The sequence below is a fragment of the Lycium barbarum genome, chromosome 12 (assembly GCF_019175385.1).
Source record: "Lycium barbarum isolate Lr01 chromosome 12, ASM1917538v2, whole genome shotgun sequence".
NCBI classification, from domain to species: Eukaryota; Viridiplantae; Streptophyta; class Magnoliopsida; order Solanales; family Solanaceae; genus Lycium; species Lycium barbarum.
In genome coordinates, this window is record NC_083348.1 from 106,190,583 (window position 1) to 106,209,744 (window position 19,162).

Here is a 19,162-nt window from a genome sequence, read left to right on the forward strand (position 1 = left end):
CCTTGTGGTATAGTATTTTAGTAGGAGACATTTTTGTAGCCTTTTCTGTTTTGGTTATGGAAATTAAAGTTTATGCCCCTTGAGCCATACTTTTTGGTTTTGCAAACGTAGAATCTGTCCCTTTCGGCATACATTTCTCCTTTCATATTTTCAATTCTGCCCCTACCGGCACACTGTTCTCATTTTGAGACTAATTTTTGTAGGTAACACATTTTGCAGTCTTCTCTGTTTTGGTTTTGGAAATGAAAGTTTATGCCTCTTGAGGCATATTTTTTGGTTTTGCAAACTTAAAATCTGCCCCTTCCGGCATACAATTCTCCTTTTATATTTGAATTCTGCCCCTACCGGCAAACTGTTTTCATTTTCAGACTTCAGTTCTGTCGGTTCCGGCATACTTGTTCAACATTAATTTAGTGACATCAAAAGTAATGTGTTGTTTTATTGATCTGTTATACAGGGTGTTTTGTCTAGTGTGAAGAAGCAACTTGATGATGAACGATCTACAATTGTCAATCAAGTAAAGGTATGGCCTTTTTTTTATTTTTTTTATTTTTGAGTTTGTTAATATGATATGTATACTTTGCATGCTGCATTTGTTGTTTTTGTTTATTCTCATTTTATTTTCTTCTTTGTTTAATTTTTTTTTTCGTTTTTTTGTAGTCTTTGGATAGCCGTTTCGAAGAATTGGATAAAAATTTTGTTGGCGCGATTAATGCTGTGAATAGCTTAGTTCGTGTACATGATGAAACAAAATCAGGTGTAGCAGCTTCTGAAAGTGCTAAAAGAACTTGTTTAGAAAGTAGACTTGACAGTTTGGAAAGTAAATTTGATTATGTGATGCATTGTGTTGAAAGTTTAGTTCGACTGCATAGCGAAAAGAAATCTTGTAAAGCAAGGTCTACAAAAAATGAGACATCTCTCATGCTCGATATGCTCTGTGATGCTGCTGTTTCTTCATCAAGTCAATTGTCTGATAAAACTCAAACTATTTCTCAGTTTGAAAAGGAATATGTGAAAGAAAATAAAGACCGCGCAAAAAAAGAAGCACTTAATGAAATTGCTGCAATTAATGATGCTTTTCAATGCGGAGATATTTTTTTTTCTTCTAATGAAGCATCACAAAATGTATAATGAAGTAGCAGCTGCTGTTGAAGATAGTAGAAAACGTCCAAGATGCGAAGATGAAAACAAAGAAGAAGATGGTAGTAGAAAACATCCGAGATGCGAAGATGGAAACAAAGAAGCTGATGGTTATCCTAATTGGTATTTGCTTACACCAAGCAGTACTCCAGTTGAGAAACGGTTGAGTTCTGCTGCTGAAGATATATACTGTACTGCAGAAGAGTTAGGAAAGTGAATTGATTTTTTTGTTGTTATTTACGGCAAGTGTTATGTTATTGTGTTTCTCCCTTTTTCGAATGATGTATATGTAAATTGGTCTTTCATTTCTGTACATATAATGAAGTTTCACTTTTTCAAACTGTGTTCTGTAGTCTGCCTTAACGGGCATACTTTTGCCATTTTCTCAATAGATGTTCTGCCCTTTCCGGCATATTTCTAAGATGGAAGTAACTGTTTTTCCTAAAAATAAAAAAGATAATTAAAAAGTGACTCTTGTTCCAAAACATCTCCAATAAGTGCGACAGTTACTTCCAATTAATGTATTAATTATTTTGTTTTTTTTTTTAAAATGGAAAGAAAAACTGAAAAATTCTTTGTATTTTTGTCAATAGTTGCGACAGTTACTCCAATTTAAATTTTAGTAACTGTTTTTGCTTTTAAAAAAAATCAATAATTTTAATCTTGCCGCCTCCGGCATAAGTTTACCCGTTGGGAACAGAAATTATGCCCCTTCCGGCATACTTCTAAATTCGTAGTAACAGTTTTTTTTTTCGCTAGAAATAAAAAAAGATCATGAAAAAGTGACTCTTATTCCCAATATCTCTAATAGGTATTTCTACATTTACTTCCAATTGAAAATGTATTAATTCTTTTCTTTTTAAAAAAAATAAATAAATTGAAAACTCTTTGTATTTTTGTCAATAATTGCAACAGTTACCTCAATTCAAATTTCACTAACTGTTTTGGTTTTTTTTTTTTTTTTGAAAAAACTGCAAAACTCCCTGTATCCTCATTCAATTGAAATCCAATCGTTTCAACAGTTATTCCAATTTAAAATGCACTAATTTGAACTTCTATATAAAGCCACACAGTTATGCCTACAACGGCAAACTTTTATTCCTAACACACTTATATTATGCCACTTTCGGCATAAGTTTTGTCACGTGGTTAGCACGTGTGCAGTTTTAAATTATTTTTTTTTGTTCAATATATATTGTCCGCTCTTCCTGTATTTTACTTTTTATGTTCGTTTGTTCACTTTAAAGTTGAAGAAGGCAGTTGCTTTGTCACGTTTCCTATATCATCTTTATCATTCATTGATTTCTCTTAGTGGAGTTTCAATTTCATCTGTAAGTTATTAGTTATTATTTCATTACTTGTTGATAAGTTATTTCCTTCAATTGTTTGTGTCTGTATTTTATTTGAATAGGGTTTTTTTTTCCTTTTTACGTTTTTGGTAATGCATTTTGGTAATGTATTTTTGTTGGTAATGTTTTTTATGTGTTTTTTTTCCTTTTTTTTTCCTGATTGAATTTTATGTTTTGCTCATGTCAGTGTGCTAAATCATGAGACGACAATTTGGACAAGTTGCTGACTATTTTATTCCTCTGGAAGAGTGGGCGGACACACGCATCAGTGCTGTATGGCGAGGGGATGAAAAGTTTGTTAAATTTGTTGAGAAATTTCTTACAAAAGAACAGTTGGTAATTTTGAAGAATCGTCCTTTTGGGAAATTTATGGAATTACATAATATAAAAATGTCGGGTATCTTGGTGAATTTTATGTTGTTGTCGGAAGTTCAGTGTTCTGAAACCAATGAAATGCATTTTAATATACAAGATAAACTTGTGACATTTACAGAGCAATCATTTAAGAGAGTCACTGGGTTATCAATTACTGAACCTCCTAGATCTTTCTATGCTAAATATAACAAAACCAATGGCAGTCGTCTTTTGAGAAGATATTTTGGTGTTGGAGATGGTAAAAGGAATTTGGAAATGAGGGATTTGAAGAATGTGATGAGTGCTGAAAATGTAGATTTTGAAGATGACCTTGATGCGGTGATGCTAGCAGAGGTATACATTCTTGGTCGTGTTTTATTGGGCGGTAGAATTGATAAAAAGGTGTTGTGGCAACATATTGTATACATAGAGGACACCGAATTGTTTGAGCAGTTTAATTGGGGGTCTTTGTATTTTTCCGAACTCCTGAGGTGTTTCAAATCAATATATTACCAAGGGACAAACAGACATACCATTGATTATGGTGTTGTTGGTTTTGTTTTTGGCTTTAGTGTTTGGGTTTGGTCTAGGTTCAATGACTATCGCAAACAATATGTTGATATTATTGGCAATTGTCGTGAACCTCTGATGTTGTTGTATGTCAGCAAGAAATCTCCACATTTCAATGAGGTGAAGAAATTGCTTGTATCCGAAGAGTACACGAGTGGAAAGGTAATGGTGTTTATTGCCCTTTACTTTTCGTTTAACTTTTAATGTGGTTTTTCTTTTTCTATTTTGATGTCATTATTTATTATTATTGTTGTATGGATTTTATTTCAATAGCGAGATAAAGGGGTGGTTGATGAATCTCCGAACAATTCAAGTGCTGATGAAAGTGAATCTGAAGATGCCAATATTGCTGGCAAATCCAGTGAAAGCTCTTCTCTAGAGCGTCGCATTGAGGTATTTCTCACGGGTCCTCTCTGTTTTTCCTGTAAAAGTTTTGTTCCTTTTTTTTTTCTTGAGTTTAACACTTTGTTGTATTTGTTTATATTCACAGTTCCTGGAAAATGTTTGTGATGTTAAATTGGATAGGATTTTGAATAATCAACAGAAGGAGAAGGCCCGGATGGATCAACTGATTTCTGCTTTGCAAAAAGCAGGGTTAAATTTTGAATCCCAAACTGCTTCTCATGCTGAAAATGTTCGTCGACATGTTGATTCTCCTCGTCATGTTGAAAAGGGTAGGCGCAAGAGCACAAGATCTGTTCGTAAAAGTGCTGCTGCTAAAAGGAAAACTAAACAAGCCATGCCTCCTAAAAATGTTGAGCAATCTTCCGTTGGGCAACGAAAAAGATCGGTGCAGTCTGATGTTGAGGAAGATGTTGCTGATCTTGAACAGGCATTTTGGGAATCTGAAACTGCCACCGGAGATGAGGGGGGCAACGGTGTTGATTTGTCTAATGTTGAGGGTGAAAGTAATCAAGAAATTCAGATGGAAGATGTGCAAGCTGGTTCTAGTGAAAAAACCGTTGATGAGACAGAGTTGGGAGGCAAAATCCTGTTTTACAAGACAAGAAAATTACGCAAAACATTACAAGATGCAAATGCTTCTCTAAATGTGGCATTTGAAGATGTTTTTGGAGAAGGCCAAGCAAATGTGACATGTCCCATGGAGACAGATGTTGAACAAGTTGAATCTCTAAATGCAACCGAAAATGTTGAGGCTGAATTGCCTTCGCTAATTTTACATTTATACTTTGTTGTTTTCTAAATCTAAGTTGCCTGGCACACTTTTCTGGTAGTTGACACTTTGTGTGCTCTTTTTTGTTTCCCCATATGCAAATGATAGTTTTTCCCGTCCTGGCATAATCCCCTTTTTTATTGCAACTCATGTTCTGCCTACTCCGGCATACTACCTTTTTCACAAAGTTATATTTCTGCCTACACTGGCATACTTTCACATTTTATATGCAAACTCATGTTCTGCCTCCTCCAGCATACTCATCTCTTTTGGAAAGTTATTTTCTGCCCAATCCGGCATACCTTTACTTTTTGAAACTTAAATCTTGCCCCTTCCGGCATACTTTTCCCTTTTTCAAGCATAAGGTTTGCCCCTTCCGGCATATTTTTTCAAAACTTGTTCATAAATCTTTTACCACTTTCAGAATTTGTTAATTTTTTATTTTAATATTTTTGTTTCGATGATGGATGTTGTGTTTCTTAATTTGTTACTTTATGTAGGTTGTTGTGGAGGAACAATTTGCCATTGAACAGTTTGGTGACGCCAATCGTGAAGAATCCAACGTTTCTCCACCGAAAGAACATATGCTTGAAAATCTTGAGCAAATTCAAGATGAAGATGTGGTGGTTTCTGATCATCTCGAACGAGATTTATCTCCTGCCAGAGATGATAGGATAGAAGAGGGTGATACGTTGGTGTCGCCTCATCATGATGAATTCATTGTATCTCAAGCTGAAGGAAATGCAACTGGAAATGTTGAGGCTGAATTGCCTTTGATAAATTTACATTCTATACTTTGTTATTTTTAACACTTTGTTTGCTCTTTTCTGTTTTACTTATGCAAATGATAGTGTTGTCCCTCCTGGCATAATCAACCCTTTTATTGCAAACTCATTTTCTCTACTCCGTCATACTATCTTTTTTCGCAAAGTTATATTTCTGCCTACACTGGCATACTTTTAGTTTTTGAACTTAGCTCTTGCCCCTTCCGGCATACTTTCACATTTTATATGGAAACTCATGTTCTGCCTTCTCCGGCATACTCATCTCTTTTGGAAAGTTATTTTCTGCCGTCTCCGGCATACTTTTACTTTTTGAAACTTAAATCTTGCCCCTTCCGGCATACTTTTTTCTTTTTCAAGCATAAGGTTTGCCCCTTCCGGCATATTTTTCGAAATTTGTTCGTAAATTTTCCTTTTTGTGAACCTAATTTCTGCTTGTTTCGACATAATTTTCAATCCTTTACCACTTGCAGAATTTGTTTATTTTTTATTTTAATATTTTTGCTTTGATGACGGATGTTGTGTTTCTTAATTTGTTACTTTATGTAGGTTGTTGAGGAGGAACGATTGGGCGTTGAACAGTTTGGTGACGCCAATTGCGAAGAATCCATTGTATCTCCACCAAAAGGAGATATGGCTCAAAATCTTGAGCAAACAACACTTGAAAATCTTGAGCATATAAGACGTGAAACACCTGAAGCTCAAGTTTCTAACGAGGGTGATGAACATGATGTTGTTCCTCATATTGGGGTTATGCCCGAGCCTATTAATGCAGTTGAGCCATTGAGGAGCGAACCAGCCAATGCAGACCTGCCCGAGCCTATTAATACGGTTGAGCCATTGAGGAGCGAACCAGTCAATGCAGACCCGGTTCAAGTCAGTACTCCAAGGGAGTCCGCTGTTGTTGATGGAAAGGGTGAGAACTCTCAAGGAATGGAGGACAATTTTCGATATGTGTCCTTTGAAGATATTGTAAATGTCGCTTCTTCCGCTGTCAAAGAGAGTACTGTTAGTCAAACCCCTCCTATTGCTGAAGAAGAACCTGTTGTTGAAGTGGCGGAAGTGCTATCTTCCTTGAAGACAAGGCGCCAGAGGAAAAGGAAAGTAGTGGGTGATACCCCGGCACCCGGATGGATGTTATATTCTGGATGAAACGATCTTTCTTTTGGGTCACGGAAGGACGAAAGTGACTGGGATGAACAATACAGAAGGATGTGCCCATTCCATTACTTCAAAAGCAAAATTGCCGTGAACTCTTGGAATTTTTTTATCAATCCTCAAAATCTTCCAGCAAGTAGATTTCGACCTACTGGGTAAGTTTTTAGTTATTGTGTGCTTTCTTAAAAGTTATTTTCTGCCCACTCCGGCATACTTTTACTTTTTGAAACCCAAATCTTGCCTCTTCCGGCATACTTTTCCCTTTTTCAAGCATAAGGTTTGCCTCTTCCGGCAAACCTTATTCATAAAATTTCCTTTATGTGAACCAAAATTCTGTTTGTATTTTTCTAATTTTTGTTCCCTTTTCTTTAATCAGGGAAGAAGATGAGGTAATGTATCCTGTAAAGTTGAACCAACTGAGTAAAGTTTATAAGTTGGGTGATGTTGAGCCAAAATATAGGATGTTTTTTTTTGGAGCTGTACCATGATGTCTATGCGCTTAATGATGAGGTTCGTGATTGTATTTTACTTTTTCTTTTCTTATTTTTCTATTAGTTATTGCTTCTTGCATTTTTTTTTCTTTATTGCTGAATCGCTAATTTTTTTTCCTTAACACAGCATATTGATGTGATGCTATATTATTTGAGGAAGAAAATGATGTATCATCCTCCAGCTGCCAATGCTGTTAAGTACACAACCGTAGATATGATGTTTGATCAGCTTGTGCAATTTGACATCAATAGATACTACCAAGACCCGGTTAATTACCACTGGTACGCTGGCGGCAGTGATGGTGCATTTTTGCTGAGTAATATTGTGTATGGGCAAAGAGGAAAATGTGGTATATCATGGGAGAATGTCGACAGGGTATTAATTCCTATTCGCCCAGGATCTGATGATCCTAAAGCAATTTCTCACTATGTACTTGCTGTTTTTATGATTGATGAACATAAATTGGTAGTTTATAACTCACTCAATCATAATGATGATCGTTTGGTTCGCATTCTCGAGGCCTATTGTGGTATGATCCCTAAGTTGTTGGAGGTCAATGATTTTCAATTATTCAGGCATCATTCAATAACTTCATTAATCTGACATATACCTGGGCTGCCTGTCCAAAGCAAGGATCGTACGTTTCATTCTTATCTTTTTTAGCTTTTTCCATTGTTTTTTGTTGATTTTTATTTTTTATTTTTTGTTTATTGTTTTTGGTTTTCTGTTGTTCCAAAACATCTCTCTTTTATGACTTTCAGAGATTATAATTGTGGTCGTTTTTTGATCAAGTTTGCTGATATGCTGATTAGTGGTGAAAATCCTGCTGATTGGGATGGTTCTGGTTTGATGGACTAAATGAAAGAGTGGTCAATCAATTTGGTTTCTCATGGGAAAGATAAGCTGAAAAAGGGTTATCACACGCCACCAGATACAGCTGGAAGTGATTATCATGAGCATAACAATATGGAGTGTGATTATGAGATGAAAAAGAGAGCAAGATCTGTGAAGAAAGCAAAAATATAGTTTGTTTTAGTTGAGCTAGATCTGTGAAGAAAGGAAAAAAATAGTTTGTTTTAGTTATTTTTGCACCATGTAATTTTTTTTTCGTGCGCCTTTTGTGTTTTTTTGTAAATGTTATAAGATTGTATAATTTGTTTGTGTTATAAATTTCAACTTTAAGCCCCTTTGTAATTTGATGGTGTTCATTTTAATCTCAACTTATCTGTGTCATAAAAGCTGTTATTTTGTTGAAAATCCAAGTTATGCCCTTTCCATCACAACTTCATGGCGGTTGTGTAATAGAATTTTTCCGGGGTCGGCTTAGTTTCTCATTTTGTAAATAGAATTTCTGCCCATTACGGCATAATTTAAGTTCAGAAAAGTTTCCAAAACCAGCAACAAAGACAAACCCTTTGAAGTTATTGACCAGCCAAAATGCATTTATTGAGGATTATTTGTCACGTAATGCTGTTATTTTGTTGAAAACCAAAGTTATGCCCTTTGCATCCCAACTTTATGGTGGTTATGTAATATGAGGTTGCCGGGGTCGGCATACTTTGTCATTTTATGAAGAGAAGTTCCGCCCTTTCGGGCATAAATTAAGTTCAGAGAACTTGCCACAATCAGCAACAAAGACAAAACCTTTTAACTTTTTTGACCAGTCGGAATGCATTTTATTGGGATTAGTTGAGACGCCAACTATTTGGGCAGTCAAACGCATTTATTAACTTTAATTAAATGTATTTTGACTATACTTATGATTTTACACTATAAATTAGACGATTTTTACATTCACTCACATTTTATCTCTTTCTTATACAACTTTTGCCACATAACAATGGATGTGAATTTCGAGAAAAGGTTAAGCAGGTCCTATGTCCTTAACGATGACTTTGTATGTGTAAATGTTATCAAGAATCTTTTTTGTTTTCATCTGGGTTTTTATTCCATTCATCCTTATTTTTAGTAATAATTTTGTGTGTTTATTTCGTTGCAGATCCTTCCAAATGACATCTCAGACAGTCTTCCAAACTCTGAATGTGAAGCCTATGTGCTTTATGGTCGGCATTACTACAAGATGACTTACAAAGTTGGTGCATATCGGCGCCTTTGCCAGGGGTGGAAAGACTTTGTTGATACCAATGGGCTGCAGGAAGGAGATACTCTATGCTTTAGGCTTGTTGAGTGCAATGCTGGCATAGGGATTATTGTTAAGAAGGAGGAGGAGATTGTAGTTATAGACTAGATCTGCTCATAATATTTGTTTTAGTATGAATGAATTTTTATTTTTAGTCTATTTTTTTTTTGTTGCTCTCCAAACTTTGTATGAATGAAATTTTACTATGAATGAATGAAATATTTTACTTAATGTTAATTGTGTTGTGCTGAATGTTTTTTCCAATTTTTCATCATTTTAAAATATTTTATAAACAATAAAGCACATAAGTATGCCCCTAACAGCATACTTATTTATTTTGTAAGCGGAAGACATGTCAGTTCCGGCATAAATGTAAAACTTGAAAACAACAGAGAGAAGGAATATTGTTATGTCCCAAGGCACACATTTATTAAACTTACCAGGATGTAGTCTTTGAGATACCATTTTTTTTTTTGCCATTTTCCCCGGCAAAAACTGTTATACCTGTCAGAGGAGGCATAAATTATAAAACTGGATAATTAAAGTTGGTGATTTTTTTTCTTTTTCCTCAATGTTTTATGGTAGAGAATTGTAGATTTCATGTAGGGACATTTATCTGTTGCTATTATATAGTCTTTTATTATCAGCAACAAGAAGATAACAACTTAATAAAAGAAAATAATAAAAGAAAGAATGGACAGAAGAATAAATGAGTGATAAGATGCTTGAAGTCTCAGTCTTAGTAATACCAAAGTTTTGCCATTTCTTTCAGGAAGAGTGTGCATTATGCGTCAAGAAACATAAGATAAATTCATATAAACCATGTATAAGAGTGTGATGTTAGGATGACAATTTCCTCTTCCTGTATCTTCTTGAATATGGATTGAGAGCTGGACTGTGGTTACAAGTTGCCCTAGTGTGTCTAAGGAACTTGCATCTACCACATCTGTATGTGTACTTTGTTGATTCTCTTCTTGGGCGATATCTTTTTGTTTGTTTTCTTCCAGGTCTTATTTTAACATCAGGCGGCGTTATTTTAATATCCATAATGTTTTGTGGAATAATCCATGAGTCTTGATTTCTAACTGATAGTATTTCACCTTTGTATGTCTCTTGGCAGGCTTGTTTCTTGAACAAGTCTGCACAGTATGTAGATTTTGGCAAACTTCTTTTGTCTATAACTGCCATGGCATGTGTGCACGGTAACTCATCAGTTTGGAACTCCAAGCACTCACAAGTCATATTCTTCAGGTCTACATTGTATTGATATCCTTCATCTTTCACAACAAATTTGACAGGAGTTATGTTTTCTACCTGTGGAAATTGACAATATAAATGAGTGATATTTTTTGTGGCAATTTTCAGATTATATGAGAGTTATGCCCTTTCAGGCATACTTCCTGTACAATGAAAATAAGATTCTGCCCCTTCCGGCAGAACTAAGTATAAAATAGGGTCATAGTTGTTCCTTTGTCCAGCATAACTTTTGTGTTTGGTTAATTTTAAACTATACATTGCTCATAAAACTAAGATTGAAGTGTGTGTTGGTAAAATCTACTTACTTTCATTGTGAGCATAAAAACAGTGTAATAGTTATGCCCTCACCGGCATAATTCCATGCTAGTTAATATAAGTGTCTGCCCTTTCCGGTAGAACGAAGTATAAAAATAGGGTGATAGTTTTTCCTTTATCCAACATAACTTTTGTGTTTGGTTAAAATTAAACTATGCATTTCTCACTAAACTAATATTGAAGTGTGTGTTGGTAAAATGTACTTACTTTCATTGTGAAGCCTCTACTTATCTTTTCAAGCAGAATCTTTTCAGCCCAACATGTCAGGTCATGGGACGGTCCTGTTGCGTCCAATTTTCTCTGGTAAAACCAATTTTGCAGCTTGTTCTGGATGTAATCAATACATGCCATTATTGGCAACTCCCTTGCTTTCCTCAATACAGAATTCATTGTCTCGACATTGTTTGTTGTGAGCATGTTGTAACGCCTGTTGGTGTGGAATGAACGTGCCCATCTCTCCGGTGGTTCTTCTTCTATGTATTCTGCAGCTTTTGGGTCGATTTGTTGTATCTGTGACATATAGGTACGAAACTCTGCCTGTTTGTAGGTAGTTGCTGCATTGTAGAACAGTGATAGGATCGCTTCGGATGGGAAATATTTCTGCAAGTTCTTCTCCATGTGGTAGATGCATATTCCATGTTGGGTATCTGGATACAGTTCTTTGATTCCAGTTGCAATTGACGAGTGGCGATCGAAAATAATTGATAGGTCTTTGCGAGTGCCAAACACCCTTTTCACGTGTCTGAAGAACCACCTGTAGGATTCATTATTCTCAGAGTCAGCAATACCAAATGCGAGAGGAAATATGCTGTTGTTTCCATCTTTTGCTACTGCTATCATGAGCACACCGCGGTATTTTGATTTCAAGAAGGTTGCATCCACCATCATTACTGGTCTGCAGTGTTTCCAACCCTCAATTGATGCTCCATACGCGAAAAAAGCATATTTAAACTTATTGTCATCGGTCCATTTGATCTTAGCAACTGTTCCAGGATTTCTTAATTTCATCATGTGAAGATATTGCGGTAGAAGTGTGTAGTTATTTTCTGGGCTTCCTCTTATGACATTATAAGCGTGTTGGAGGGAACGCCATGCTTTGTGGTAACCAATGTGCAAGCCATATCTGCTTCTCATTTCTTCAATGACAAATTTTGGTGTTATCTCTTGTAGTGTATGGCGTACTAGGTCTGTAATGTATTCCGCTATGACTTTTGAAGTTGCATTCCTCGTGTTAGAGGTGATGAAATTTATTGAACAACTATGTCTCTTTTCAAAGTTAACTACTTTGAAAAGTTCTGATCCTCTGAACCTTGAACTGTGGAAACGCCAAATGCAGGTTGGATCAACACATCTGATGTACTATCGTTGCGTGCATGACTTTTCTATCTTGTACTGTTGATGACGAGTAATTGCAATGTTATTCATGCACTTTTTCACGGTATCTTTGTCTTTGAATAAAATGCCAATTTCTATTTGATCAATCGATGCACTAGGTGTCAAAATTTGTTTATCATTTTGTATCCTCTTCCTTTTTAGTGTCTTTGTTTTGTTGCATGGCTGTGTTTGTGTCTCTTCAACTGTCATGCTCGGAGTAAGTGATATAACATTCATTGAAGTTGGATGCTGAGAAAGGTCATTGTTTACAACTTGCTCAATGTTTGGTGGTTGCCATTGTAGCTGCTGAGGTGTCTGGTTAGGAGTTACTATCTCGCTCTGCTCAAGTGGAATCCCAAGGTTATGTCCAATAGGGCTGTGTTGTTTGTCATCCAATCCAACTTCAGACATGTTTTCTTCATAAGCAATGCAGAGTTGTCTGTCAATTTCCTCTATGGATTGTCCTTCTGTCATTAGGATAGATTCATTATGATGTTCTTGTAATGGGTTGTCCTCCGCATCAGCTGAATCGAACTCTAATATGAAACGGGAATTCCTGAAGTTGTCATTGTTGTTGAGCAGGTACAAGCAAGTGTGAAGATCAATGTCGTTTGTTACACGCATCCCTTTGGATGTTTTCTCACTGGTGTCAAACCATATGTTGGCCTCTTTTTGCTGAGTATGTTGTGTATGCCCCGCAAATATCTGTTGAGTGAATTGTTGAAAATTTACACCATCATTGACAAGTATTAGCTTGGTTTCATGATTAACATAATTGTAGGTGGCGTCCCATTTGCCGTTGGAGGCTACGTAGATGCATCTTAGTGTCATTTTTTTTTGTTAAACTTCCTGCATAAAGAGAGATTCACTTGAGAAAAAACCAAAATGAAATGTATTTAAGTTGTTAGTTTTGAAAATTTAAGTTCTGCCCTTCCCAGCAGGCTTTGTATGTAAAGTCATGAAGTATGCCTGAAACGGCATACTCTACGATTTTGTAAACAGAAGTTCTGCCGCTACCAGCATTCTTTAAAAACGGAGTAACTGTTTCTGCAACAGTTATTCCAATGAAATTGCAACAGTTATTTTCATGAAACTGAAAAACCTCCTCTGTCTTTATCCAATTTAAATCAAATCCATGCAACAGATATTCCAATTGAAAATGGACTAATTTATACTTCTATATAAACCAACACAACTTTGAAGAAGGAAAAAAAAACACTTTACTTCTGAAAACCAGATATAATCACATACAAAATGAACCAAAATCAACATATTGTACATGTTAATGGTGGCCACGGGCAAGCACATGAACATGCCCGTCCTCATAACCAAATCCATCCTAATATTGCAAATTTGCAAATTACTCATGAAATTGCTGATATCAAAAGAGATATAGATTTTCTGAGGGCTCTTTACGGTGCTCTAAGTAGAGAAAATGATGTTCTGCGAAGAGAATTACGATTTGTAAGGCAGAGGTTATTCCAGCACACTGGCCAAGTTGACGATGGGGCAATTTGGAATGGGTACACGTGAAATTAGAACTGATGATGGTAGTTTGGTACTTATGAAGTTAGGATTTTATGTTTTGTATGTTTAAATGTATGTTAATGAAGTGTAAGTTTCTTTAGGTTTGTAGAATTTTACTTTAATGGCTTCTAAAGAGAAGTATTGCCTTCTACGGCATACTTGTTCAGAAGTTTGTTCAAAACTTTGCCAGTAACGGCATACTCTACTACTTTGTAAATTGTACTTTTGCCTTCTCCGGCATACTTGTTATTAAATTGGTTCAGAACATTGCCGTTAACGGCATACTCTACTCCTGTAAATTGAACTTTTGCCTCCTCCGACATAAGCACTTTTTGTTTTGCTGATGATAATGCAGTAATTGTTTTTGGTTAAAAAAAAAATAAAAATGAAAACCTCCTCTACCTTCATCCAATTTAAATCAAATGCCTGCAACAGTTATTCCAATTTAGAGGATTGACGCAACTGGACTAATTTATACTTCTACATAAACCATAACTTTTGCCTTCTCCGGCATACTTGTTATGAAATTGGTTCAAAACATTGCCGTTAACGACATACTTTACTCTTTTGTAAATTGAACTTTTGCCTCCTCCGGCATAATTAATTTTTGTTTTGCTGATGATAATGCAGTAACTGTTTTTGGTTTAAAAAAAAATGAAAACCTCCTCTATCTTCATCCAATTTAAATCAAATGCCTACAACAGTTATTCCAATTAGAGGATTGACGCAACTGGACTAATTTATACTTCTACATAAACCAGAACTTTTGCCTTCTCCGGCATACTTGTTATGAAATTGGTTCAAAACATTGTCGTTAACGGCATACTCTACTCTTTTGTAAATTGAACTTTTGCCTCCTCCGGCATACTTGTTCTAAATTTGCACACAGTTTACCTTAATTCAAGTTTAAATCGATAAGCATTGCCTGATTTAAATTGAATTTACTATAATTACAATTTCAAGTAAATAAGCATTGTATACTAATTTAATTAAGGTATAAAGTAATTAAAATCAGAACAAAGCATTAAATCCAATCGATTCTATTTTGCTGAATAATTTTATCATGCGTAATGTTCAATCTGAGCTGTATGTCATCTGTTTCTTAATAATCAGGTCGTAGAAGATGATCTTTTTCAAATATTAACAATCTAAACTCAATAAAATCGTTAAATTGAGTTGAATTAAGATTTTGTACCTTTTACTGACGTTGTAGCAGCAAAATCAATGGAGAAATCTGGCTTGAAACAACGATTTGAATAATTGAGAAAATCTGGTTTTGGGAACGAAGTTGGGCTGGATTTGAGAATAACGATTTTTTTCGTGTTTTATATGTAACGGTTAGGGATAGTAATGCCTTTTTACTATGTTAGTTTTGCTCGGAAGGGCAATAATTAAAGACCACCATTTTGAGGGGCAAAATCTAAAGACCAGCCCAAAAGAGGGGCATTCGCGCCAATTGCCCATTTTTAGTTATGCCAAGGCAACAACTTTATAAGACAGACTTTTAGTTATGCCTTAAGGCAACCTATGCCGGATCCGACAGAACTTTAGTTATGCCTTAAGACAAAATATGTTGTATAAGACAAACTTTTTCCAAAGCCTTGCGTTAGATTATTTTTTTTGGTTAAGTGGGAATTCGAACCCAGAATCTTAAACTATTTGTAATCACTTTTTTAAGCGAAGGGTAAAAATTAAAGATCAACAATTTGAGGGATAAAAAATAAAAACCACCCAAGAGACGGGAAATCCGCTAAAAAAAAAAAAAAAAGGAACTTTTTTATACCCAGACCATCTGTAGAGTTTCAACATCACCGTTAATGGCCCGTCGAGCCACAAAATTATTATACTACTAGAATACAAAACATAGACTTTATACTGTCAAGAGAACCACAAATATTGCTCTCTTTTCTTAGTTTGAAGGCAAATTTTGCTTTCTGTGTTAGTGATACACCTGCTAAAACTCCTTATTTGACAAAATTAATGTATATGATCTATACCAACTTATGGCCTTTTCCGACCTACTGCAACTCTTATGAGGTTTGTGCCTACGTGAAAAGAAAGAAGAGTCTTTTTCTCTTCCCTCATCCATTACTCTTTGCCACACTTAATTCTCTTTTTCAATCTCCTGACAATAATTGTATCCCATGATCTCTCTTTTGAACTATTTTAATGATTATAAAACCGATTTTAATTATTTCTTGCCCGATAAATGGTAGACGCATGAGAATAAAAGAGATGATGAAGAGGAAGATAACACTGCCATGGGGATGGCAACACAGATGTGGGTCTCGAAGCAGTGGGAAAAGGATGCCCGAATCTCAAGCAGTTGAAGGGAAAACTAGAGTGCCGAAGGGCCTAATCGGGTAAGGAGTTACATTGTTGGGCTAATTTTGATAAATTAGATCACTTATGAGTATTGAAACGTAATTATTCCTTATTTTAATGCTGATGTCTTCTCTCTCCAAGGCCATTTCAATGTCTTTCTTTTCTTATTTCTTTTAATTTTAATTTATTTAATTAACTCCTAAAACCTTGGTTAGAAATTTGTCGAGAAGAAGGGAAGAGGAAAATTAATGGCCTGTTTGGAAAGCCACCTGGTAATTGGAATTGGTGTAAATACTAGGGTAGTAATTACACAATCTAGTAATTACACAGTAGTGCAATTACAATGACCTGTTTGTTTGCCATAACGTAATTACAGTATAATTACAAGCGTGTTGTTTGGTTGCACAAGTGTAATTACACATTTATTTTAATTTAAAAATAAAATTTAATTATGAAAAATTTAAAATTAATATTTAAAAAATATTTGCCTTTATAAATAATTAAATTAGTTATTTAATAACACATTGTTTCTTGAAAATATATTAATTAATAGTCATATATTTGTAACTAATATTGTAAAAAATAATTGATATGTATTTTTCAAATTACTAATATTTAATTTTAATTAATTATAAAACTTAAAAGAAGATTTTTTTTTTGTGAGAACGTCATGAATTGGATATTTGACAAAAAAATAACATTTATAAATATAATGCCATAATATTATTCAAATGTTTGACACAAAAAATTCAACAAATGTAAGTGAAAAATAAACAACATGCAATGTGTAAGAAAATAACTTAAAATTGAAAATATAATCTAAATTCAAAATCGAAAAGAAAAAGTTTAACGTAATACTCTTATGTCAAATTCCAACATTACATAAGTAAGTTCCAACATAACTTAAATAAATAATTCAAAAAAAGAAAAAATATAAATCTGTAACCTCATTCACAATGAAATTCTACTTTAATGGCGTCACTCATTATATGCTAAGAGGTGTAGTTTTAAAAATAGAATAATAAAACGGTTATGCTAAATGAATAAAATAAAATACGAGTAATTACATGAAACCACAAGAATTAAAAGTTGGGAATGAAAAGAAAGGAAATGAAAAATAAATAATATAAAAAAAAATAAAAAAAAAAGAAATTAAAATAATAGAACTAAAAAATAAATTAAAAATCAAAAGAAATAAAAATAAAATTAAAAATAAAAAGACTTTAAAATAAACAAAAAAGAAACAAACTAAAAAGTAACTGTATAATTACAGGGATTCTCAACCCCCCTTGAGAATTGGAGAATGTAATTACACCTAAATTTTACCTAACTATGTAATTACTTGATCAGATAAACAAGCTAAATTGTGTAATTACACTCAATTCCAATTATTGGGGTGGCTTTCCAAACAGGCCCTAAGTAAAAGTAAAAACGAATTTATTAGTAGAATGATTTTCCGTATCCAGTTGGGAGTATATTTTTATTTTACTTCCTCTTTCTAGGCAAAGGACAACAGACAGCGGGCAACCCTATTCATGTGCGGCTAATTAAGCACATACGCTGACAAAGGGGGAGAGGCGCAAATTTAACAAGTGCGAGAGAGTTATCACCTCACAACAAGAATGGATGACAGCTTCAGTGTACGGGTTGACAAGGTGTTCGGTTCTCTGACGGCGACCTCCAATTTGACTTCTCTCTGGTCTTTAACCGACGATGAGATTGCCAAAAGGGAATGGGATAGGGATGCCCCCTCCCGAGAGCTACTCGACTTTGATTCCAAACCCTGCCCTCCCCACATTGACGGCTTCTTCGCTAAAACCCTAGATGATGATGATGAATCCGCTATCCGCTCTGCCATTGGTCTAGACTCCGCCCTTGACCATGAGGTTACTAATTGCTATTCCCTTCTTTTCTCCATTCTTACAATTATACTTTTGGATTGCACTACTTCAGTTTTTTAATAAATCCTAGTTAATTGTTTGTTAGCTAGCTATCCCTAATTTCTAGTAATTTGTTAGTTACTAAGACTCCGTTGGAGATATTCTAGGCTAGGATAATGATCGTATTTTTCTCCCAGCTTTTTCCCCTGAATTTCTTTGTTAAAAACCGACGTCCATATCCTCCATGTGTTAGTCTTATGATTGCTCCTTCTTATTATATACGTACCAGGAGGAGGAAGACGAGTTCGACAAAGTGGCTGTCGATAGCGAAAAAGAGAAGCAGCAGCCTAGTGACCGCTTCTACATGCGGGACGTCTCCGACTATGGAATTTCTGCAGACATCTACGATGAGCTTCCTCTTACTCTTCAGGACGTTAAGAGAGATCCTCGTGCTAATCACGAGGCCGCCAAGCTCAGGCTCAAGGAAGATGCTGAGGCTGCCTTGAGAGAAGGTCATTTGGCTTCCATGCCACCTCCTCATCCTTCCAAGACACAAGGCCACGATGATGCAGAGTCTCCTAAAAAACTCAAGTTGAAGGAAGATTCTAAACTGCCCCCTCATTCATCCATTCCAGATTATATAAGGAATCCGGCCAAGTATACTTGCTATACACTTGATGTCTCGGATGATATGGATGAACAATCCAATAGAAAAGCCTACATGGACTTTCTCAGTCTCATGAAGAAACAATCGCAGCTGGACGATGATAGCTCCACTAATTTTCAGAAATCACCCACATTTAACTCGAGAATGAAGCAGCCTGCTGGCACTATCACCAAGCATGGCATTGAGGCAGAGCAAATGCAAGTGAAAAAAACAGTTCCCCGTGGCATTGTTGCTGTGGAATCCGATAATGCTCATGTTTCTGCCCTGGAAGAAGATGAGTCGTCTATTGCTGCCGACAGAGCTAGACCTGGAAGTTTGCATAAGAGCGGCAGACGTTATAGAACTAGGGCCATTATGATGGATACTGACGACTAAAATGTTTGATTTTCACTTGTGTGTAATTCATTTTGGAAAGTCTCTTCTCGTGTTCTGTCTTGTTCTTTTTTTGAGACTAGAGGGAGATTTTTCCTACCAGTGAACGTTAGTACAGCATGAGGAAGTGAAAGTGCAGAGCAATTGGCTATTGTTGTGAATCAGAGAGATCTTCCAAGGTAGAAATTTGATTGCCTAATCTAATGCATCCATAGTGCCCAAGTCACCACAATAGAAAGCCTTAGTTTCAACATATTAGGTGAGGAACCGCCATTACTAATTCTCA

At 35.3% G+C, this 19,162-nt stretch overlaps 1 protein-coding gene across 2 annotated transcripts; it reads left to right on the plus strand.

The window, feature by feature from the left end:
- The first annotated feature begins 15,486 nt into the window (after positions 1-15,486).
- Positions 15,487-19,037, plus strand: LOC132625062 (uncharacterized). 2 transcript variants are annotated; one of them, XM_060339837.1, is made up of 4 exons: positions 15,487-15,669; positions 15,849-15,995; positions 17,460-17,843; positions 18,127-19,037. In XM_060339837.1, the coding sequence occupies exons 3-4, from the start codon at positions 17,580-17,582 to the stop codon at positions 18,877-18,879; spliced, it is 1,017 nt and encodes a 338-aa protein (XP_060195820.1). In that variant the 5' UTR covers positions 15,487-15,669; positions 15,849-15,995; positions 17,460-17,579; the 3' UTR covers positions 18,880-19,037. The 2 variants fall into 2 exon arrangements, with proteins under 2 accessions (XP_060195820.1, XP_060195819.1); XM_060339836.1 differs by having other exon boundaries at positions 15,487-15,995.
- Positions 19,038-19,162: the final 125 nt, after the last annotated feature.